We start from the raw sequence: 25,115 nt of genomic DNA, 5'->3' as shown, positions 1-25,115 counted from the left end.
CCATAGGCTTGGATGGTGATTAGCCTTTTATCATTTTTCCCTAGTAGGAATTTGAATTCGTAGTTTGAATGCAAGTTGAAATTTTGGAGTGCATCAATTGAAAGTTCAAACAACTGAGACACCTGGCATTTCCAATACCAATCAATAGAATCAATATTCAAGAAACTTTTGGCTTCCCTGTTAGTGTAATTTTAATCAGGAAATCAACGTTGTTGGATACATATAGATTATAAGGACCTTGAGTACAATTATTTCTTACCTCATTGTACACTTCTGCAAATATTTTATTCCCAACTCTAGGAGAACCAAAGTTGTACATGGTCACAGATATTGCTCCACACCTAATAAAGACCAAGATGAATCATCATGAGTACAATTTTCATCAAGCATGTAACAGATAGTCCATATGAACACAGTTGGTCAACACTTTTGACTACATCATAAAGTAAATGTGGAACTGGGGTTTAGATTGCATTACCATGCAAGGTTCAAGAAGTCAGTTTCGAACGGGGTACGACACTGCAAGAAACTGATTATTTCGGGAGTCGACCGAAATCTGGTCGACTTTCTGCCGGGGTCGGTTGGCAGATTCGTCTGACCATTTTGGTGGTCAAAGAGCCATATTTTGAGATGAAACTTGGCAGTTTTTACCACAACATATTTACCCTATTTTTTTGCAAAAAAATTACTTTAGGGAAAAAGGGTATCATCCCAAAGTTTGAATCTTCAACCAATCTCCCTCAAATCCACCAGATCTTAGTTGGAGATGAGTTGTACAAGCTCCTAACAACTTCTTCCGCCAATAATAGGAAGTGGAATGGCCAAAATCTGCTTCAAATCAAAGTTTTATACTCACAGTAGGTTTCAAACGAAACCTGCGAATTGGGGACAATAAACCAAGAAGAAAGTCCTTCCGCCCCTATTTGAGTAAGGCGTGTGCCAGAATAAGGCGAGCCAAAGGCTCGCTTCCGTGCCCTAGCTGATCATAGACCAAAGAAGCAACGGCTAGCTGATCGTAGACCAAAGAAGCAACGTCGCTCGTGCCATTGAGAAGTGGTTGTTGGCATTTGCCTGCTCTATCATTCTTGATCGATGTGGACGATAAATGGATTAATACGAAGTGAACGAGTTCAGGAGGGCTCCTTCACGGAGTTAGTGAGGCGACTGAACGAACAGAAAGCGGGGCATATACCGACTGAACGAAGGGTTCAGGAAGTATCTCCCCCACTTACTATATAGGACTGACGGCACTACGAAGTCTTACCCAGGCCCTAGAAATCTTTTTTTTTTGGGTGAATAAAGAATATAATTACTAAAAAAACAGAAAAGGGCCCCCAAAGGGAAAATACAAGAGCCCAAGGCTAGGAGAGCCTTAGCTAACAGGAGCTAGAAGAGAGAGAAACATTAGAGAGACCCCAGGAGACAACAATAAGCCTGTTCCTTGGGGTGTCCTTACAAAAAGAGGGAGGGGCAGACAGCAGCTTTGAGGAGATTTCAAACGAAATGGAATCCCATATCTGCTGAAAGGTACGCAATTAGGAGGTCCATTTCCTAATATTCCTCTCCATCCAAATGTGACTAAGAGCAGCACAGAAAGCCATCTTTCCCACAGAATCACACAAAGAAGTTCCTCCATAGGTCATGTCAACCCAAATCCATTCTCTAGAGAAACTGAGTATCCTCCTTTGGGCAGGCCAGCATTTGGAGAGGATGCCTTTCCATATGGCCTTGGAGACAGGACAATCAAAGAACAGATGAGCCAAGTCTTCCGAGTTGCTCCAACAAAGGTAGCAAGAACTGGACACCTGGATGTGCCGCCTGTGAAGGAAGGCTTGCGTAGGAAGACATTCAGTGAAGACCCTCCAAGCAATGAAGCAATGCCTAGGGATGTGATGCCTGAACCACAGAAGCTTCCTCCAAATAGCCATCGGACCTTTCTGCCGGATAAGATTCCAAGCTCCTTTAGAGGAGAATGTAGGAGAGCTGTTAGCATTCCAAGAGACACTATCTCCCCTAGAAGGCAACCTTCTGCTGATAGACTGAAGCTCACTCCAGATAAGAGCTAACTGCAGAGAGGAGGTGGGGGGGGGGGGGAGGAGCCCAATCATCAAGATGGAGAATATCAGCCACCCGAGCCTTCCTATGAAGACCCGAAGCATAGATAACCCTTGGGGTGACAAGGTGGAGTAATATTCCTTTAGGGTGCCAGTTATCCAGCCAAAGAGAGGTGGAGAGCCCATCACCTATGTGATTGTGGATGTGACTTTGAACAAGATGACGAGCTTCTAGGATCTTGCGCCAAACCCAAGAAGCCTCAGGGGAGACAGTAACAGTCCAAATAGAGTCTTGCCGGAGGAGTCTCGAGTAAACCCAGTCAACCCAAATGCTCTTTTTCTTAGAGGCTATCTTCCAAATGAGCTTGATAATACCAGCCCGGTTGGCTTCTTTGATCCTTCTGATACCCAGACCACCCTCCTTTTTTGGGAGGCAGACTGAAGCCCATTTGAGAGGGTGGAGAAACCTAGGTGTGTCAGAGCCTTTCCAGAGGTAAGCAGCTAACAAGGATTCCAGTGACTTGATGGTTGCTTGCGGCAACCCATAGTTGCCGAACCAGTAGATGTAGGAAGCTTCTAGGACAGATCTGATGAGGACCAGTCTACCAGCATAGGAAAGGAGCTTGGCTTTCCATAACTGAAGCCTTTTCCTGGTGAGATCCAACATGGGAGTGCAGTGATGAGCAGAGAGCCTGGCTGGGATCAAAGGGAGACCCAGATACTTGACTGGCAGATGGCCTTCAAGGAATCCCGAGCTGTCTAGAAACTCCCTTTTGTCCAATTCTGGAATACCCGCAAAGAAGATGAGGGATTTGTTAGGATTGATGCGGAGCCCTGAAGTGGCATGGAATTGACGAAGACAAAGCAAAATACACTCGAGCAAGGCTATGGAGGCTTTGGAGAAAATCATCAAGTCATCTGCAAAAGCAAAGTGGGTAAGCTTTAAAGCTTTGCACTTGGGCATAGGAGTAATGAGCTGCTGATCAGTACAGGACTGCAAATGTCTAGAGAGGACTTCCAGAGCCAAGGTGAACAAGTATGGAGATAAAGGGCACCCCTGCCGAATGCCTACAGTAGCACCAAAGTAACCTGCCGGGCTGCCATTGAGGAGAACAGAGAACTTGGGAGAGGAAATGCAGTGACTAATCCAGTTGACAAAAGGCATAGGGAACCCCATCTTGAGCATAACTTGAGAAATGAAATCCCATCTGAGAGAGTCAAAAGCCTTGTGAATGTCAATCTTCATGAGAATAGAGGGCGAATGATTTTTCCTGTCAAACCCTCTCACTAAGTCATTGCAAAGGAGGATGTTGTCAGAGATGTTCCTGCCTGGGATGAAAGCTGATTGGTTTTCACTGACCAGCAGATCAACAACACTCTTGAGTCTTCTGGCTAAGATCTTTGCAATAAACTTGTAGATGATATTGCAGAGAGCAATGGGCCTATAGTCATTCATCAAGGATGCACCCTCCTTCTTCGCGATAAGACAAAGGAAAGTGTGATTGACCCCTTTAATCTGACTGGGGTTAAAGAAGAAGCTGACAATGGCTGCTATGAGGTCTTCCTTTATGATATCCCAGGCAGCAAGAAAGAAGCCCATGCTGAAACCATCCGGCCCTGGGGCCCTCGAGACCTTGAGGGAGTGAATTGCATCTAAAATCTCCTCTTCTTTGGGGATAGAACTCAAAACTTCCAAGTGGCTGGCAGGAATAAACTTGTTTAGCAGTTGACTTTGCAGAGGAACATGATCCGGAAGAGGAGCATTGAAAATGTCACTGAAGTGCTTAACAGCCAGCTCCTTTATATCCTTGACAGTGGTAGCTATAGAGCCATCAGAGGAAGTGAGCTGGATAATGGAGTTAACATTGACATTTGCCTTGACAGACCGATGGAAGTAAGCATTGTTTGAGTCGCCTAAATCAAGCCATTTGATTCTTGATTTCTGCTTTAAGAAGCTCTCTTCCCTAGAGAGCAAAGTATTGAGCTCCACAGTGAGATCTTTTTCAGATTCAGCAAGAGAAATATTCAGCATATCAGTTTGCAGCTGCACCTGAACTGATAGGAGCCGCTCCTTGCAATCAGCAACCTGAATGGAAATATCACCAAAGGTAGCCTTGTTCCAGCTCTTAAGGGACTCCTTTACATTGCGAAGCTTTCTAGCAAAGGCCACAAGAGGGGAAGAGAAGGCTAGAACAGCTTTTGCCCAGGCCTCAGTAACAGTGGGCAAGAAGGAAGGATGAGAGGACCACATATCAAAATACTTGAAGGGTTTTGGGCCGAAAGAAGTGTAAGGCTGAATGGTAAGATTTATAGGAGAGTGATCAGAGATGTTGGGGTTCTCAAAGGTAGCCAGAGAGGAAGGGAAAGAAGAGAGCCAAGCTTCATTAACCAAAATTCTGTCCAGCTTACAAGAGTTGCGGTGACTTCCTGCTCTCTTGTTGCACCAAGATAGAGGGAAACCAGTCCACCGAAGGTCATTGACCCCTATATCATCGAGACACTCATTGAAACTTTCCATAGCCTCCAGATCAAACCTCCTTGTTTCTCAGAGGAGTACCTGATAACATTGAAATCTCCCCCCAAACCCCAAGGGAGAGTCCCTATGCTGTTGGCGATGGAACGCAGATCAGTCCAAAGGAGAGACCTTTGAATTGAGCAATTGTGAGCATAGATGACTGAAAAGAAATAGGTAGACTGGCTTAGACAATCCGAAAAGCTGAGATGGATACACTGATCGGAAGAGGAAAGCAAAGCAAAGCAATGGAAAGCTTGCTGGGGTCCCAGATAAACCAGATTCAGCCATTTGGGTGGGAGTAGTTGGATAAAAAGGACCAGCCAGGAGCTAAGGACATGAGAATTTTTCCAGCATTTGGCTCCTTGATGTGAGTTTCAAGAAGACAACAAAAAGCAGCATGGGAGGCACGAATTTTGGATCTGACAGTAGCTTGCTTCGAGGCAGAATTGAGGCCTCGAGAATTCCACAGTAAGCCACGAATCATTGAGGGAGGGGGAGGAGGGGCAACGAAGACTCCAAAAGGCGAGTCATGACTGCTGGAGACCTGGTTTCACTTCGATGCCTTCAGTGGTAGGAGCTGTGGCGAGAAGAGCTGAGGTTTGCATAGCAAGGGGGTCTCAGACTAGAGCCAGAGGGATCGGGCGGAGAAGAAGGCCCAACTTGAATATGGGTTTGGGCAAGCACCTGATGGGAACCCGACCCGGATGGAGATGGGTGAACCGCCTTAAGCGAAGGGCAAGGAGAACCAGCAATAAGTGAACCGGTAAATGGTTCATCTTGGCCCAAGCCAGTCGAAGTAGTGGACTTATCAACAGTAGTGGGCCCCAGGTCTCTCTGCTTTAAGAACCCTGAGTCAACGTTGGTTTCCAGTAGGCCTTGAAGGCAAGAGGCTCAAGACAAAGGCGCAGCAGCAGCCGAAGGGGGCATTGAGTAGCTTTCCAATGTTGCAGCGGCAACAGAGCTAGGAAGAGAAACTTCCATCGCAGTATCCTCCGACATACGAGACCTGCTGCGAGGCATAACATCGAAGTGTAATTTCTCGGGGCAAGTGTCCAAAAGCTGATTTTCTTCATCATCACCTGCCGTGGAAAGGCCTGCAGCGTCCCCCTCTAGGTCTGCCAGAAGCGAGAAATTGTTCTGACTCAGGGGTACAGCTCTCGCAGCCCACAAAGGGTTCCGGTTGCCTGCCGCTGGAGGCTTAAAAGCCGGAGGAAGATTGCGGTAGCGAGATCTTTGTCTTCTCCGACCCCTGGAGCATTGACGCCAGCCAGAAGAGTCACTCTGCACAATACCTGAAGAGCTCTTGTTGCCTGCATTCAAAGGCAGGTCCTCAGCCACTTCATCACCGCCAGCAGGAGGGTGGTGGACATCAGAGACATCCTTCGTAGTGGCGCAAAGACTGGAGTCATGGCCAAAGATGTTACAGATAGTACATTGGGGTGGCTTCCAATCGTAATGTATTTCCTGTTCGAAGGAGTAATCGTTATCTTCCACAACCTTGATGAAGGAAGGAAGAACATCGTGCGCAGAAACTTCCACACAGATCCTTGCAAAGGCAAGTCTGTCTTTGCGTCTGGTCCTCATGTCGGAGAAGAGAGGTTTTCCCAGGACAGAGCCAAGAGAACTAAGCCCATCCGTGCACCAGTAGTGTAGCGGGAGCCCCGGCAGGGTAACCCACAGAGGGATCGAAGAGAGATCATTACGCCTGAGCTGCAGATGTTGATGCCACTGCCGGAGGAAAATAGGCTTTTTCCCGACAAGCCACGGACCTCCTTCTAAGACTCGGGTCTTGTCAGAGGCAGAGGAAAACTTGAAAAGGAAGAACCCATTATCCAGAAGGGAGACATCCAGCGAGGCCTGAGTTCTCCATTCCTTGGAAAGAGACGCTTTTACCATCGGGAAAGGAGGGCGAGAGCCCAGAAAATTGCCTACCAAGGAGTTCTCCCAGAGCTTTGCTTCAAATTCAAGCACTTCCGGAGGGCAGATGGCCACCTTGGAGCTGCAATCCAAAGCCGGAGCGACAAAGTGAAGGGGCAAACCCTCAGACGAAGGTGTAGTTGCAGAGTTTAAAAGAGATGCCCAGGTAGAAGCAGGTGGGGGAGGGTGAGGCGCAGTACCAGCAGAAGCAGGGATGGAGGAAGGGATTAGCAAAGGAGGGGAGGGAGAAGGGGTAGGAGAAGCAGCTGACATTTCAGCCGAGGAAGTCATTGAAGGGAAACTAATCCGGCCGGCCAAGGAGGCCGGAGGAAAGGACGACAGAGGCAACAGTCATAACTTCCCATGTTCGAACTTAATTTGGTCTCAGTGCCAGATGAGAAATTCTCCAAAAAAAAAAAAAAAAAACTATGGTTGTTACCAATGCCCGATAGAATGATTCGATATTTTTAAAAAGAATCTTTAAAAAGAAGACTTTGTAAGTTTCATTAAGATTAAGAGTAATCATGGTGAAGAAGCGAGGCAACGCGTACCATCTACCTAGGGCCTTTGCTCCCTGTATCGGTTTGCAAGTCAGTAGTAGAGGTCTCAGTGAGCCTGTATCGGTTAGTTAATTAGTATTGGTTTATTCCTACCTCTCTTGATTGATCAACCGATGGGATGGAATCTGGTCCTACCTAGCACCCATCTAGTCAATCAAAACAGTGTTGGTTTCAATCGAGTAAGGTTCAAGAACTCGGTTTCGGTACAGGTTTCGCCCTGGCCAAAAACCTAGTTGGGCCATGATTTGGGGTAAATTTTTTTTTTTTTACGATGGCTGGTTTCAGAGGGTTTTAGACCTATTTTGGGGCTGAAACTTGGTACTCAGCCTATTTTAGGCCATTTAAACACAATGACACTATCAGATTTTGCAAAAACAAAGTCCAAATAGCAGTTTCACATCGGACCCGATGTTCATAGACGACGACGTACTAATAAACCTTATTCTACACATAATTTAGTAATTGAATGCAATCAAATCATACAATTAATATAAAAAAAGTTAAATAAACATTACAAATGTAAAAGTGTATAATACATCAATCTTAACATATTACATCTATCATCCCATGCCATATTAGCGAATCAAGTATTCAGCTCCATATTGTTCCACAAAGTCTTCCCGTGTCATAGTGTTGTTGTAGTGTTGCACATAGGTTGCCACATAACTCATATAAACGTTGTCATCAACATATTCCAAGTTCTCTATCCTAGTACTAGGGTATAGAAGAGGTGGTTGCAAATTGCAATGAGGGCCATGAGGCTTGAGAAATACCATCGGCATGTATGGGTGTGGCTGGGTTGGGACTGAAATTATGTCCACAAAACCTGACCCAGTGTTTTGATTGTCGAACTCATGTGCTGACTTGCCAAACTGACCATAGCCACTATATTCGAAACCGGTGCTCTCCTGGCCATAATCATAGTTATACTGAGGCTGAGATACATGCCTCAACTGACGTTCATTAGTAGTATCTATACTCATGCTTCCGAAACTTTCAAGCATGGTCTTCATATTCATGTCACCATCCTGAGCCTGTGACTGTTTACGTCACGGGAGTATCTGGTACAGTGGTACGTAGTGGGGACACCATGGTCCTGATCCTGTGCAGCATGCATAAACTGAGTCTCACCTATGTAATGCACAGGCCTCGACTCCGTCCCCATGGTTTTTACCGAGATCTTGCCAAGATCTCTACGAGTTCTTATACCATGGTTCAACGTCGAAATCCAGGTGAAAAATGAAGAAGCAGCTCACAAACAAGTTCTACAGCTCTCGGTCGAGATAAGGCATTTTATCAAGTAATTTGGGTCAAAATCTTGGTCGAATCGAAATCTCAACCCGAGATCTTGACTCAATCGAGATTTCAACCGAGTTGGGATAATTCTGGGTTTCGACCTTCATTCGTCTCTCCTCAAAAAGCGAGTTTTACAGAGATCTCGGCGAGATCTTGGCCATTTCTTGTACCATGTAGTCGACCTTAGAACTTCCAAAACCATGGTTGTACCGTTTCGAAGGAACTAAACGGCACAACCAAGATGGCTTGATTTTTCGAACAAAACTTGAAAGTTTCGGCCAAAATTATTCATGCCGAATGAGCCGCTTTACATTTCATGTCGAATAGGGTCAAATCAAACATATTTTGGTTGGTTTTGACCGAAAGACTTCTTGAACCTTACTAATGACTAATATTGTAAGGCAAGAAAACATAAGGTGAAAAGTAACACTCCCCCTCAAGTTGGTGCATGGATATGACACATGCCCAACTTGCATACAAGAGGTACAAAAATTTTACCACTCAAACCCTTGGTAAAAACATCAGCTAACTGTTCTCCAGACTTGACAAATGCTATACAAATCAGTCCTTGTTCCAACTTCTGTTTGATAAAATGGCAGTCAATCTCCACATGCTTGGTTCTATCATACTGGACCGGATTATGGGCAATGCTGATAGCAGACTTGCTGTAGTAAAGCATCATGGGTAATGATGTAGGAGGACCCAAGTCTTTCAACAATCCTTGGAGCCACATTAATTCACAAATCCCATGGGACATGACACGAAACTTGGCTTCAATACTGGATCTGACAACAAACGTTTGTTTCTTGCTTCGCTACGTGACCAAGTTTCCTCCAACAAAGGTGCAATAACAGGAAGTGGACCATCGATCATCAGGTGAACTAGCCCAATCAGAATCCGTAAAAGCCTCCACCCGCAGGTGATTATGAGGGGGGAAAAGAATACCTTTGCCTCGGGCATCCTTTAAGTACTTTAATATACGAATCACAACATCCCACTGGGAAGTATATAGGTCATGCATGTATTGGCTAACCATGTTGACTGCAAAAGCTATGTCTGGCCGAGTATGGGAGAGGTAGATTAGCTTTCCAACCAACTGCTAATATTGCCTTTTGTCCACTGGGATCACCAGTTTTACTAGAGAGACAAATGTTTGCTTCAAGAGGAGTACATGAAGGTTTATACCCTAACATGTCAGTCTCAGATAACAGATCCAAAGTATATGTTAACAGATTCAGAATTAGAGTAATGCTTAAATGATTAATGAATGATCCCAAGCTTTGTATTTATAATAAATAGAAACAATTTCCATGGACAGAATTGTCCCTCATATAACCGACTCTATTATAGAGTCGATACAAAGCAACAGAAAAGGTAAAAAGACCAGAATACCCCCCACGGGATTTTGTCCCATATAATCCAACACTCCCCCTCAAGTTGGTGCATATATGTCACATATGCCCAACTTGACTAAAATAGGATGAAACACTTTGCCACTCAACCCCTTAGTGAACATATCGGCTAACTGATCAGCAAACTTCACAAAGGGAACACAGATGAGGCCAGCTTCAATCTTCTCCTTGATGAAATGTCGGGCAACTTCAACATGCTTGATACGATCATGCTGGACAGGATTATGAGCAATGCTAATGGCAGCCTTATTATCACAATACAACATCATGGGAAGATGGACAGCAACACCAATGTCTTGCAACACCCCTTTAAGCCATAACAATTCACAGATTCTTTGTGCCATGGCACGGAACTCTGCTTTAACACTGGATCTTGCCACAACATTCTGCTTCTTGCTATGCCATGTGACAAGATTCCCACCCACAAAAGAGCAATATCCAGAGATGGATTTTATGTCTGTAGAGCTAGCCCAATCAGCATTAGTGTAAGCTTCAACTTTTAGATGACCATTGGGAGATAAAAGTATTCCTTTTCCTGGAGCAGACTTCAAATATCGTAGCATGCGAATAACTGCCTCCATATGAGAGAAATAAGAATCATGCATAAACTGGCTCACCAGACTCACTGTAATAGCAGTCTGGCCGTGTATGAGAGAGGTAGATTAGCTTGCTAACCAATCGTTGATAGCAACCCTTGTCAACTGGTTCACCTTCTTTCTCCTTGAGCCTTGCAGTAGCTTCCATAGGAGTGTCTATAGGATGACACCCTAACAACCTAGTCTCGGACAACAGATCTAGGATATATTTCCTTTGAGAAAGGAAGATGCCCTTAGAAGATCGAGCAACTTCTATCCCCAGAAAATATTTTAGAGTTCCTGGATCCTTTATTTCGAATTCTCGTCCAAGAAAGTGCTTCAATTTGTTGATCTCATCACCATCATTTCCGGTTACCACAATATCGTCCACATAGACAATGAGAACGGTTACCTGATCACCAACTCGTTTAATGAACAAGGTATGATCAGCATTGCTTTGCTTGTATCCCATAGAAATCATTGCCTTGTGGAACCTGCCGAACCAAGCTCTAGGTGACTGTTTTAACCCATAGAGAGCACGCTTCAATTTATAGACCTTACCCCTGGTCTTGTCATTAGAGAAGCCTGGTGGAATGTCCATATACACCTCTTCCTCTAGCTCTCCATGGAGGAAGGCATTCTTCACATCCAGTTGTTGAAGATCCCATCCAAGATTAACAGCACAAGATAATAACACTCTTACAGTGTTGAGTTTCGCCACTGGTGCGAAGGTCTCCTGATAGTCAAACCCATATGTCTGAGTAAAGCCCTTTGCAACCAGGCGTGCCTTATATCGATCCATAGTCCCATCAACCTTCTGTTTGACCACAAACACCCATTTACATCCACTGGTTTTTTTCCTAAGGGGAAATTCTACAAGATCCCAAGTATTATTTTTTTCCAATGCTCTCATTTCTTCCAACATTGCTGCCTTCCACTTTCCATCTGTATAAGCTTCCTGCCAATTTTTAGGAATGGAAACAGAAGAAAGACAGGATACAAATGCACGAAAGGATGGAGAAAGAGAACTATAAGAAACAAAACGAGAAATGAGATGTTGAGTGCAAGTCCTAGTACCTTTGCAATAAGCAATAGGTAGGTCGGAAGGAGAAATCTTACCAGGAGAAGTAAGGTCTGGATCCAGAGTCGGTAACTAGATGGGTAATGGTGCTACAGTGGATTGAAGTTGCCCTTTTCTAGAACATCCTCTTTGATAGGTTAAAATGTTGGAGTTGCCAATCCTCTTTTGAAATTCACCAATGTTTCTCTGAACTGGAGTCAACTCCCCCTAAGTAAGAACTTCATCATCACCATTTCCCATAGTTTCCCCTTGTATAGGATTCTCTTTGGCCAAAGGAGTAGGGGCAGCAGCCAAAGCAAGAGAAATCTCAAGAGTAGGCTCAAGCGAAGGAAACACATCTTCACTAAAACTCTCCCCCTAAAGAGGTGGTGAAGAATAATAAGAAAGGCCTTCATGAAAAATAACATCCATACTGACTAGAGTACGACAGGAAGGGGGATGGTAACACTTATAACCCTTCTACGTTGGAGAATAACCCAAAAAAATACACCTCAACCCACGGGGTTCAAGTTTGCTAGGGGACTTTGTATCCTCGGCATAACACACACAGCCAAACACCTTTGGTGAAACCACAAAGCAGGAATTCCCAAGTAAAACCTCAGTCGAACTACGGGAGTCAAGAACCCTAGTAGGCAACCAATTAGTGAGATAGGTTGCAGTGAGAACAGCATCTCCAGTTACCACCTTGCCTTTATATACACCAAAATTCACCTCATTTCTTAACTACAATACAATATACTTTTTATGTTTCTAGGTAAGAATGGCCAAGACCTCGGATAGCACTACTACTGCACCCACTGCTACTTTCACCTATGATCAGGTACAAGCTCTGCAGCATCTGCTGGCTCTGATGGGGTCTGCTGCTCCTCCCTCTTCAGCATCATCCACTTCCAGTCTTGCCCAGTCAGGTATATTCCATGCTTCCTCTCAGCCTAGTCCTTAGGTTTTGGATTCCGGAGCATCGGATCAAATGACTAGCTCCTCGGATATGTTCCATACCTATACCCCTTGTTCTTGTAAGGACAAAGTCCGAGTTGCTGATGGGTCCCTTTCTACTATTTCTGGTAAAGACACTGTCCCTTTTTCTTTTACTATATCCCTTCAGTCTGTTGTCCATGTCCCTAACATTTGGGCAAATTTGCTTTCAATTTATTATCAAACTATTGATCTCAACTGTTCTGTTCACTTTTTTTCTACTCATCGTGTTTTTCAAGACATAATGACATGGGCAACAATTCGATATGGTAAGGTAACAGATGGGCTCTAATACCTGGATCCGGAGCTTTCTGTAACATCAATGGCACCAACTCCAGTCTCTACCCATACTCTCCATGCTGAAAGTGAACTCTTGAGTATGTCTTGTATTCCAAGGATCCGAGTGCGATGCGGATCCGACCCGACCCGACATATTTTGTAGCCGTATATATAAGGCCCTTTTCTCTCATTCTAAGATTAGACGAAATAACTTGTATCTTCATTTTTGCTTAGTGAAAAGTTTGTCGCTGCTCTTCCCGTGGACGTAGGTTTCTCACGAAACCAAACCATGTAAATCTGTTTGTGTTTGCGATTGTCTTGATTGTTGTTTTCTTCGATCCCATATTTGACCATCTTGTGCGATTCCGTTATAACATGAACTTCACCAACTCCATCAATGGCACCATCGTTTGGGACACCCGTCCTTTCCTAATTTGAACCATTAATTTCCCACTTCAATAAAACACCGACCTCAGGGGCAATTTCATTGTGATGTGTGTGAAATTTCTAAAAACACTCATTCTTCTTATTACCCTAGTAAGAATAAAAGTGTCTTTCCTTTTTCTCTTATCCATTCCGACTTGTGGGGACCCTCTCATGTTGTTTCGCAGGGTGGGTATCAATGGTTTATCACTTTTATTGATAATTGTACTGGCTTAACATGGGTTTAACTCCTTCGGCACAAATCTAAGGCCTTCTTTTGCTCTAAGTCCTTTCATAATGGTAGGTGTAGAAGCTAGAGCCAGTGGGGAGCCAGTAGAAGTATGTTATATGCCTGGAGAATGGTGGGAAATTTATCCCTACCAGGAATCTGAACGTGAATCTGGTCAAACTATGGATTCAAATCAGTTAGGAATTAGTTGTCAAGGCGTCGCCTAGGCATCCAGGCGCTTCAGTCGACTTGGGAACCTTGGTCAACTAAGCGAATGCCTTGGTCGCTAGGCGGGTGCCTTGGTCGCCAGCTTAGTGTCGCCTTGCTTTTTTACCCTCTCCAACGTCTTGGGTTGCCTAACGGCCGTGGCAACTATGTTAGGAAATCATAGACCCTTTCCATCTCACGCTTTTTCTGAAAAGTAGCAGTAGCAAAAGAACATGCCATAGGAACAAGGTGATAAAAGTCCAGTTGTTGCCAGAGTGCATTTAGAGCAGTATAATAGGAAATAAGATACAGATCCTTTAGAGTAGTTTTCCAAAACTGGTGACGGAGCTCATAGATCTGAGCATAGTACTAGTCTGGGCATATGTCTGATGTACGATATCCCAAAACTCTTTTGCAGAATTCAGGAGAACAAAGTTGGCACTCTAGTCCATCCCCTCAGAATCTAAAATCCATGTAGCCGTCCATTCTAATAAGGCAAACCGTGCTCCCGGGCCTGATGGGTTTAGTATGGGATTTTTTACAGCTTGCTGGGACATCTTAAAAGAGGATCTTACCAAAGCTCTTCGAAGTTTTTTTTCTTAACCCTCCCAGATCCATGCCATTAACAATACGTTCATCTGTCTCATCCCCAAAAGAGAGGGTGCCTCCTCCATGTTTGACTTTCGCCAAATTTCCCTTTGCAATCTTCTTTACAAGTTCCTTGTCAAAATCTTGGCAAACCGTCTCAAACTAGTTGTAGACTCCCTTGTTAGTGAAAACCAATCAACTTTTGTCCCTGCAAGATGCATTTCAGATAACATCCTCCTTTGCTATGAGATAGTTACAGGTTTTTATAGAAAAAACCACCCTCCCTCAGCCCTTTTGAAGGTAGATATTCATAAGGCTTCTGACTCCTTACGATGGGATTTCATTGTCGATGTCATAAATAAAATGTCGTTTCCTCCCATCTTCATCCATTGGGTCTACACTGCATCTCTCCTCACTTATCCGTCCTTATCAATGGTAGTCCAGCTGGATATTTTTCCTCTTCTACTAGCATCCGTCAAGGGTTGCCCCCTCTCCCCTTACCTTTTCACCCTTGCTCTCGAGGTCCTTTCAAGATGCATCCAATCCCACACTGACTAGAAGCTCATCACCCCCATCCCCAAGTGCAAGGTCCTAAATCTCACCCACCTGACCTTTGTTGATGACCTTATGCTTTTCTTCAAAGCTGACCCCCTCTCAACTCAATCCCCTATTTCTTTTTTAACCAATTTGAGCCCATGTCAGGTCTCCGTGTCAACCTCTCCAAGTCCCTCCTCTTCCTATCTAGTATCTATGAGGATCTCAAAGCTACCCTCCTAGAGATCTTAGGTTTCTCCCTTAGTTCCATTCCAGTCAAGTACCTGGGCCTCCCCTTGATCCCCTCTCGGTTGACTTCTCACAATTGCACCCCGATGCTGGAGCTTATGCGCAAAAGACTTCAACTATGGAAAGGTAAACTACTTTCCTATGATGGGTACCTCGAACTGATCAGATCAGTCCTCCAGGCTTCATATCTGTATTGGTCAAGTATTTTTGGTATCCCTCAATCGGTTATTGCAAAGTTGGAAGCCCTCATGTGCTCTTTTCTTTGGAAGGGATCTGAAACTTCCAGATTTCTTCACCCTACCTCCTGGGCCTCAGTGTGCCTTCCAAAAGCTTAAGGGGGTTTAGGTCTTAGGCGGTTCAAAGACTCCAATACAGCTGGAATCTTAAAGCTGATTTGGAAGATAGGCTCCAAGGAAAAAAGTATCTGGGTTGATTATCAAAGATATCTTCGAAAGGACTCTATTTGGACTGTCCCTATCTCCTCAGATGCATCCTAGATTTGGAGAAAGATTGTGAAACTTAGGACCCTTGCCCTCAATTCTATCACTTCATTGATTGATTATGGTGCCTCTACTAGGCTCTAGTTAGGTATGTGGCATCCTGCTGGTGTACTTCTACTAGAGGTGGGTGACAGCAAGGTTCGAAAACTCGGGTCTCGGAGCCAACTCAGACCTTTGAAAAACCGAGTCCAGTCGAGTCGAGATCTCGCCAAGTTGGTGCACTTTTTTTTTTCTCGACTCAAAGCCTCATCTCGGTGGGTTTGAGACCTAGTTTGGGTCTGAAACTTGGTATTCAGCCTATTTGAGGCCATTTAAACACAATGGCACTATCAGATTTTGCAAAAACAAAGTCCAAATAGGAGTTTCACTTAGTGGGAAAGCAAGACAGACACTTATGCTAGAAACCAAGACAGACACAGGACAAACACACTTATTTATGCCTAATATCATTTAAGTAAATGCTTTTGTATTTGTATTTCATTTACTTAAGATATTATTCATAATAAGCAAATACCCCCCTATTTGAATCCAATAAAAATAGTTAAAAAATCAAATTCCAAAAGGAAAAATAGTCAACCCCCAGTTCAAGAACAAAAATTGGATTTTCGGCGGTAGGTGCAATTTTCAACTTTCTAATGCTGGGGTTTTTCTCAAATCTAAAAATTCCATAAATCTTAATATGATAAAACATTGCTAAAAACCAAAAGTGCGGTAAAATATTCATTTGTTTTGATGTCCAAAAATATATTTTCATTCAGTGCGATTTTGACAGCATTTGCACACTTTAACCGGTACATAACTCCTTCAATAAAAGAAAGCTTTCCAACAAGTCCAAGATTGCTAAAATCTGATTTATATTGAAATAGTTATGTACCGGTCAAACTTAATTCGGTGTGCGCGAATGCTATCAAAATCGCTCTGAATGAAAATAGTTTTTTAGACATGAAAACAAGTGAATATTTTACCGCACTTTTGGTTTTTAGCAATGTTTTATCATAATATGATTTATGGAATTTTTAGATTTGAGAAAAACCTTAGCATTAGAAAGTTGAAAATTGCACCTACCGTCGAAAATCCAGTTTTTTCCTTTTGGAATTTTTTTTTAACTATTTTTATTGGATTAAAATAGGGGGGTATTTGCTTATTTATGAATAATATCTTAAGTAAATGAAATACAAATACAAAAACATTTACTTAAATGATATTAGGCATAAATAAGTGTCTGTCTTGGTTCCTGGCATAGATAGGTGTCTATATACCAAGATTTTCCAGCAAGATCTCGAGATCTGGCACTCATATAAAGGACCTAGATGGGCATTTTCCTATGTCAAACTGAGATCTCCACCGAGATCCGAGATCTCGCCGAGATATTGTACTTTTGTGACTCAACCCCCATCTCATCTCGGGATTTCGAAAAACCGAGAAACTCGGCGAGATCTCGAATTATGGTGACAGAACTATTTACAGTTTGGGCTCTGACAGATTAGCCATGGTCTCTCACATCATTAGGGGGTCATCTTGGGATCCTCCGCCCCCTCTCCCCCTCCCCTGGATCTTATCTGGGCTGCTCTCCCAAATATTCATAGGTCCTCCCATGTAAGGGGTGACAAAATCTCTTGGAAAGCCTCCCAGTCTGGCATGTTCAGTTTGAAGTCTGTACGAAACCTCATTAGAGCTCATGGTGATATTGTCATTAATGCAAAGTAGATTGGTTCTCAAGTTGCAACCCTCGATATAGCTTCACCCTCTGCCGTGCGCTTCTTAACTATCTTCGTGCACAGGCTTTCCTCATTAGTAGGCACATTCCTGTGTCCCCTCGCTGCATCATGTGCTGGAATGGTCTATGGTCCAGAGGATATTGATCACCTATTCTTCCAATGCCCATTCTCCTCAAAGATATGGTCATGGCTCCTACCTCGTTGCTGTCTGGTTCATTGACAGATCCTCCCTTTCCAAAGAGAAAGGATTTGGGTGGATATGACTTTCAGAGGCTCTTCCTTTTGTGATCGAGTGGGTAAACTGGCTTGTAGTGCTGCTATGCATCACATTTGGTTTGAGAGAAATCTTAAAAGATGGACTACCAAATCCAGATCTTTTCATCAGATTTGGGATTCCATCTCCTTTGATATCGAAAGCAAACTATCGGCAGTCCCTTTGCGGTTTACTGACTCCCACAGAAACAGACATATGGTATCTTCTTGGAACTTCCCCTTTTAAGGGTTGTAATTCTTCAGTTTAGCACCTTTTTTCCTTGGCTTTTGGAGCCTCTCTTTGTATCCCCTTCTGGGGCTTTCTTTCTTTGGTTAACGAATTTTTATTCACCCAAAAAAAAAAGCTGGCACTGATGTGAGGATTCATGGAATATAAAAAAAGACATCAGCAAAGGATCATTAGCAAGCCAAGCAGTCTTGGCAGTACCGTTCATTGGTATGGGTGTGTTACCTGTAAGATACCCTAAAAAAATGATTCCCACAAATAGTCAATAGGTATGCTCGTGACCATGTAAAGTAAATAGACCCATTCAATGTAGTTGGTCCCAGCTTGAGAGAGAGATTATGGCCATGAGTCCTAATACAACTCACCTCAATACCTTAAGTTCTCCCATGGAGATGGTGATATCACTATCCTTCGCCATTGAGTCGAAATCTCAAAAGAAACTGAGAGGGTGCTGAAATAAATGTATGAAAATAAAGGGAAGCAATGTGGATGCTACCGTATCATATGTGAGAGGCGTGGTAAACCATACGAAGGCTAGTGTGACCAGGCAGCAAGGCGTACAAGGCATGAAGGACAGGTCAAGTAGATGGAAGAGGCCTAGAGGCCTTGCAGGTCAAGGCAGAGGACCAGGGAGGGCCGGTGAATAGACACCAGAGACCTAAGAAGGCCTGACAGACATACAGTAACAGCAGCAGGGGACCGTGGTAGCCTGGCGGCCTAACGGTGGTAGCAGCAGGGGCCGTGGGGCCTGGCAGTGATGCAACGACAGTGGCAGGGGCCGCAGGAGGCCTGGAGGTCCTTTGGTGGAAGCGAAAGGGCCTGGAGCCCTTCGTGGAAGGTAGCAGAGGCACAAGCAGAGGACCTAGGGGCGAGCAGCAAGAGGATGGTGGCCCTGGTGGCTCATGGCAAAAGGGAGGAGGCCCTAGTTGCTCACGGAGAGAGCACGGAGAGCCTGGTGCCTTGCGGGGATAGCAGCAGGGCCTAGGGCCTTGCAATGGGGGGGCAAAACAGCTAGGCGAGGTCATAGGGAGGGCATTGCAGACCTGGCGGCGATCGGCGGCAGCAAAAGGTGGTAGGCGGTGATGGTGGTGGAGCGATAGGCACCGGTCAGCGGTGGTCATACATGGTGTGACATGCGTTATCGCATGTTCAGTCAACCACGTTTGACATGGGGAGGCCAGGACCTCGAGGACTGGCGGTGGAACAGTGTGGCAATCACAGAAGAAAAAAGACAAAACCCTTTTTAGGGTTTTGGGACTCTGATACCAAGTTCAATATCGGAATGATTTGGCTTGTAACTAGAGGACAGAGGCCCACTTTATTTATATATTAAAAGGATAACACAAATAAGGTATGCTAGGTGGAGATGATTCAACTCCACCTTAGCACACACGAGGTACATTGAAGCTAGACCTGACACTCATTCATTTCAATACATACATACGTACTATAGTTGCCATGGCGTCTACTAAGCCCAAAGCGTTGGAGAGGGCCTGGACGCAAGGCGACACCAACAAGGAGACCATGGCGCCTGCCTAGGAGACCAAGGCATCTGGAGTCTGGACACCTAGGCGATGCCTTGACAACCATGATATGTACAGACATATACATATATGTTAAGTAAGCAACAGAAAAGGAATTAAGGAATTTTACCCAATAACATGCTGGACATAAATCAAAGAGTAAAATACATTTATGCTACAATGTAGGTGAAACTAGGCCAGGATTTGTGAATCCTCTGTCATAGTTTTTCAAATAAATCAAATACCACACAGTAACCGGAACGAGTCAAAACGATCATTATATGTAACAATATTGTACATGACAAAAACATATCTTGAGATAAGATCCAATGGGAAAGGTAAGAGAGTACAAGTACCATATGGAGTAAAGAACAGAGAACTCACTTTGCCCATTGACTTGATGAAAGTTCAAGAGCAAGAAGGGTAGCCAACGCACCACCCAAACTATGACCAGTCACATATATATGCCATTTGTTCACCACTTCCGCACCATCTCTGCCATTAGAAACATCTAATTTTATGTTTTCTCAAACAAAGAATCTCAATTCATGAAAAGAAGATAGAAACAAGACAGCATTTCAATGGCCAGAGAAATGGCACTCCTAACAATTTCTGATACAAAACTGTGATTGAAACAACAAATTAAAATTTGCCCGTTGCCCGGTGGAGTAAGTGTTGGAATAAATAAGATCTCAACAAAATGATTTTTTTTTTTTTTTTTCATCTTTCATTTTTCTAACATATTTTCATAGATAGAAAATGATTGGTTTTCATAAAGAACTTCCAGGCATAACATACGTATACATATATGTTATTCCATTCCATATTAGAACAGTCTGGTGCTGAATAACAGTTCCCTTGTTTCAATCACTCTGATAGGGTTACAACTTACAAATGAACAAGTCATCTCTTAGGCTATAGATTAAAGAAAGCTAATTATAATTTTCAATAAGCTATTCTTTGGAATCCATAAAAATTTCAGATCCCTCTGTTGTCCTCCTCTTCCCAATACCCTCACCTTAAAATCAGTGATGTTCAAGGGAACAGTTCTTTTTTCTTCACAGCCATTTATGCCTTTAACTGTCCCTTAGAGCATGCCATTCTCTGGGCAACCTCTGTTGTATTGCTTTACAAGTTGGCTCCCTCCCCTGGGGTCTAGCGGGTGATTTTAATGGGGTCCACTTTGGCATTGAAAAGCAGGGTGGTGATCCTATTGATGTTCCTTCAGCGGATGTGTTCAATGACTGCCTCGATGATATCAGTATGAATGATTTAAGATGGTCCGGCTGTTAGAGTTTATGTAATAAGGGTACTTTAGGAACTAGTTCATTGCCTAGTTGTCTTATATTGTAATTTATTTTTTTTACCTTTTACCTTCCTAGGGAGGTGTATGTAATTCCTTTCATCTTATTAGTGAAGTAATATAGATGTGGTAGAGATAATTCTCTAACACAACATTGCACCATCATCTCTCTTCTTCTTCTTCTTCTTCTTCTTCTTCTTCTTCTTCTTCTTCTTCTTCTTTCTCCTTGTTCTCCTAGATTCTTTAACTTCCAACTTGATATCAGATCACAATTTGTCAGTTTGAGAGTCGAGTTACCTTCTTATTCCTTTTCTTTCCTCTCTTTGGAACCCTAGGTTACAAAGGGGTTCCAAGGAAGGGACTATTATGTGAAATGTTTGAAGAAATCTAGAAAAGGAGCATGAATGAAGACCATGGAGACACCAAAAGAGGATCTTATTTGAAGAAATAGGCACATGGAGCTCATATTCTTGTTTCTCCTTCGTTTGAGGTCTGTTGGAATCGACACCAGGTACCTTAGAGTCGCCCTGGAGTCTCCTTTCAAGCCTACACAGGTTCAGCTGGTGATATCTAGCCATCTCTGTAACTCAAAAGTAAACTGCACAAACAAGGAAGCAAAACAGGGTACCGCCAGCTGTGCATTTCAGTTCCTCTATTTTTTCTCATTTGGGATCCATTGGAGGTGGGTCCAAGCTTTCTTGAATCGCCATCTTTTGAGTCAGCAAATTATACCATCAATCACAATGATTATGAAATGAGCAAAATGTTCCTGCCTAACTGTGGCATACTATTCAACATAGCCATGGTTTAAAAAACAGGGAAAAAAAACCAAAACAACACAAAAAGGATCTTGAATTTGTTCAACCAGAGAACCTAACCTATCAAAGTGATTAATTACAACCTCCCAAAAGTTCCCCTTTACAAAGGTCAGCCCTACGCGTTCAAAGCTTCAGCCTCCCACGGCTGAGCATGGTCACATAAGATCGTGCCGCCTCCACCTAGCGCTGACCACTAACGCTACCATGGCCAACAGGCCCTCCATGATCACTGCTACCAGGGCTCTCGCCCATTGCTGCTGGCCACTAGGGCCTCCGCCAGATCACCGCCAGGGTCCGACTGACCCAGCTGGCCCCTCCTTTGCTTTCTCACGATCACCGCTGGGCTTTCAGCCCCTGCCGCCATCTTGCTAGGGCTCTCTAAGCCCTTGCTACCACCTCGCCAGGAACTCCAAGCCCCTGCTACCACACTGCTAGGGCCTCCCAGCCCCAACTGCTCATCGTCAAGGCCCCTAGGCCTCTCTTGTTGCTGCCGTCACCACCTCGTATTGCTCTCTCTCTCTCTCTCTCTCCCTCCACTCATCTTGTGGACTATTTTCCTTGTTATATTGCTGCCAGTTGATGCACCTCTTGTGAATGATTCTCTCCATCCTTGTTTACATTATTACCTCATCTTATGGGTGAAAGTGTGGTATTACCTCTCCAGGAGGAGTTGAGGGCAGTGTGGCGGGTCGTCTTGGAACCCATGGCCATAACCCTACTCTTCAAAAAAGGTCCCACTAAATTGAATGGAACCAACTATCTTATTTGGTCCCAAGCATGTCTCCTCACCATCCAGGGTAATAATCTTTCAGGATAATTGAGTGGTGATATTCCTAAACCAACTGATTAAACTGCTGCAAACACATGTTTGGCCCATGATGCACTAGTGATGTCCTTTTTATTAAATTTCATGGATGGTACTATTAGCCCCATTTTTGTTCTGATGAATTCTGCTAAGGAACTCTGGGATGCAGTTCAGCAAACCTATGCCCAATCTAATAGTTATGCACAAATCTTCAAGCTTCGTAGTCAAGTTCATGAGACCACTCAGAAGGAGTTGTCACTACCTGCCTGCTACTCTACTCTCAACAACCTATGGCAACAATTGGATTTCTATCACCCCATTTCCAAATGCCAGTTTCTTTTGGGAGCGTGAGATAGAAAGGGTGTACAATTTTCTCACAGGACTGAACCCGGAATATGACCACATCCATGTCCATGTTCTTGGTCGTGATAAATGTCCCACATTGCTTGAGGCTTACAATTTGGTTCAACATGAGGAACATCATCGGCGCATAGTTATCAAGGCGTCGCCATGGCGTAGCCATGGCGTCCAGACTCCTTAGTCGCCTTGGGCGCCATGTCCAGCGCCTTGCCGCCATGGCGGTGTCGCCTTGTTTTTTTACCCTCTAAAACGCCATGGCCGCCTTCCCGCCTTGATAACTATGATCAGCGCTCTGTTATGTTTCCAACTCTTGCTCCTCGTTCAGCACTGGTTACTACTCAGGTGGATCTTAGCACCACTAAACCGGCTGCCCCTGTCAAAGCTGTCACACTTGGGAAACTTGTTGGAAGCTTCATGGGCGCCCTAAAAGAGGGGGCCGCGGGGGTAAACAGGTGTCTTCTTCCCACCCTCAGCCTCTACAACAGCCTCTCCTTTTTCTTCAGAATAATTGATGGCTCTCCAGCGTATGATAACCCCGTTTGGTACTGCATCTCCCACCATGGCTTATTCCACTCATGGTTCGAAGTCTCGCTAGATCTCGATGATTTTCTCGGTTTCGACAAGCCTTGAGTTGAAACCACATGTGATACCAAAACATTACATGGTTTCGGCCAAGTTTTTGGTATCTCGCCAAAATGTCACAAAGTCAATTATTTAAATACCATGTTTCTACTTTTCTCAGTCGAAATTTTGACCTATTGTCAGCAAACTCAACTAGTTTCGCCAGTTCATGAAGAAAACAGCTCCAAATCACTTATATGCTCCAAATCTTACCAAAAAAAGCTTGGAGTACTTGGATTTGATGCTTAAGAACAACATATGGAGGAGATTTTCTGCCCAACAACCTTCCTTGGAGGAGATTTGAACTTGAAGGCCTGACACTCGTTCAATATTAGGATTAGCATATAGGGATAGGGCTGACTTGGTACTTGGTAGTTGTTGGCTTGTATTGTTAAATGTTGACTCAAAATATATTTGACTCTATATAACAAACAATGTTAGATGTATAATTTATGAAATAGTTCATAATTTGATGTCTTTTCATTCCCATTTGCTTATTTAAGTTGTTGTACTTGAATTATCTGTTCTAATACTAAAGATTGCGTGGAATAGGTCATATCAGTATATATATAATACACACAACGTACACTACCAACCTAGGGTCCTAAGTCAAACTACCATTTTGGGTGCGATTTTAAAAAAATTAAGTGTTCAACCATGTTTTTTTTTTGGGTTAATTAAATATTCATTACCAAAGGAAAACCCCCAAGGGGGGATCCAAGAAAAGTATACAATGAGGAGGAGACACCTTTTACAAGGGAGAGGGGGAGGGAGGAGAAGGAAGACCCCAGGAAACAACAATGTGTCTGTTCCTTGAGGAAAGGTTACAGCAAGAGGGAAACTTAGAAACTTTACTTAAAACTTCAAATGAAATAGAATCCCAAATCTGAGTAAAAGTTCTTGACATGGAGGACCAAGTCCTGAGATTGCGCTCCATCCAAATATGAGAGATAACCGCATTGAAGGCAAGTTTTCCAATAGCGTCACAGACTGAATTCCCTAAGAAAGTCGAGGCAACCCAATTCCATTTTTGGTGAAAGGGGCGAAGCCTTCTATTTCTGGGCCAGCATTTTGCAAGGATGGCAGACCAAATGGAGGAAGAGAAGGGACATTCAAAAAATAGGTGGTTAACATCCTCAGTAGCATTCCAGCAAAGGCAACATGAAGACCTAACAGAGATCTGCCGGTGTTGGAGAAAACACTTAGTGGGCAGGCAGTTAAATAGGGCCCTCCAAGAGCAAAAACTATGGTGAGGTATACGACCTTTAAACCAAACAAGCCTATACCAGGGGACCACCGTGCCTTTGGTTCTAATGAGATCCCATGCCGATTTGGATGAGAAAAATCCCAAATGGGTGGGAGCCCACCGAACAGCATCACCCAAAGTAGAGGAGCTCCTGTGGAAAGGGGAAAAGGCATTCCAGATATCTTCAACTTGGTCAGATGGAGCCAAACTCCAACCATCTTGATCGATAATAACAGCAACAAGAGAATGTCTATGCAGGCCCATTCTGTGAATTTGTCTGGAGCTGACAAAAGGCAGGAGAACTCCCCAAGGATGCCAGTAATCAAGCCAGAGTTTTGTAGAGGTACCATCTCCAACCTTAGAAATGATCCTTCCATAAGCTGAATGTCTAAGAGAGAGGATCTTCTTCCAAACCCAAGAGGAGTCTGGGGAAGGACTGACAGTCCAAGAAGATAGTAGAGAAAAAGTCATTTTCAGTTTGGGGAAGAAATAGGGTTTATGAAAGAAGCTGCTATGAGGTTTTTTCAAGGATGAGCTCCCTCCACCTCCATCCTCCGGCCACCTCCCCCTCCCCCACCACCACCTCCACCACCACCACCAACTCAAGACCTCCTATCACTTGTACAGCCAACACCTCCACCATGACCACCTCCAGCACCCAAACAACCACCATCCCCACGCCCCCTGCCACCTTCGAAACCATCCCCTCCCCTAGACCAATTTCAAGGTCGTCCCTGCTAGCTCATCCTTCCTCTTCCTCTAGTTCTGATCTCACCCTCCATTATGTTAAACCATCTTTTGAAGATGGTGCTTCATTCGCCCTATGCC

General features: G+C 44.0%; 1 protein-coding gene across 3 annotated transcripts in view; it reads right to left on the bottom strand.

The window, feature by feature from the left end:
- Window positions 1–25,115, bottom strand: part of LOC122647586 — a 118,124-nt gene that overhangs the window by 35,646 nt on the left and 57,363 nt on the right. For 2 of the 3 annotated variants that reach the window (XR_006330931.1, XM_043840947.1), the window contains exon 11: window positions 19,519–19,629. Coding sequence is in view for 2 of the 3 variants with exons in the window: in XM_043840947.1 (XP_043696882.1) it covers window positions 19,519–19,629 (111 nt within the window). In the remaining variant the exon portion in view is untranslated. Of the gene's footprint in view, window positions 1–259; window positions 342–19,518; window positions 19,630–25,115 lie in introns of all 3 variants that reach the window. The other variant, XM_043840946.1, reaches the window with a different exon arrangement.

The sequence above is a fragment of the Telopea speciosissima genome, unplaced genomic scaffold (genome assembly GCF_018873765.1).
Source record: "Telopea speciosissima isolate NSW1024214 ecotype Mountain lineage unplaced genomic scaffold, Tspe_v1 Tspe_v1.0080, whole genome shotgun sequence".
NCBI lineage: Eukaryota > Viridiplantae > Streptophyta > Magnoliopsida > Proteales > Proteaceae > Telopea > Telopea speciosissima.
This window is presented reverse-complemented; position numbering and strand designations above follow the sequence as displayed.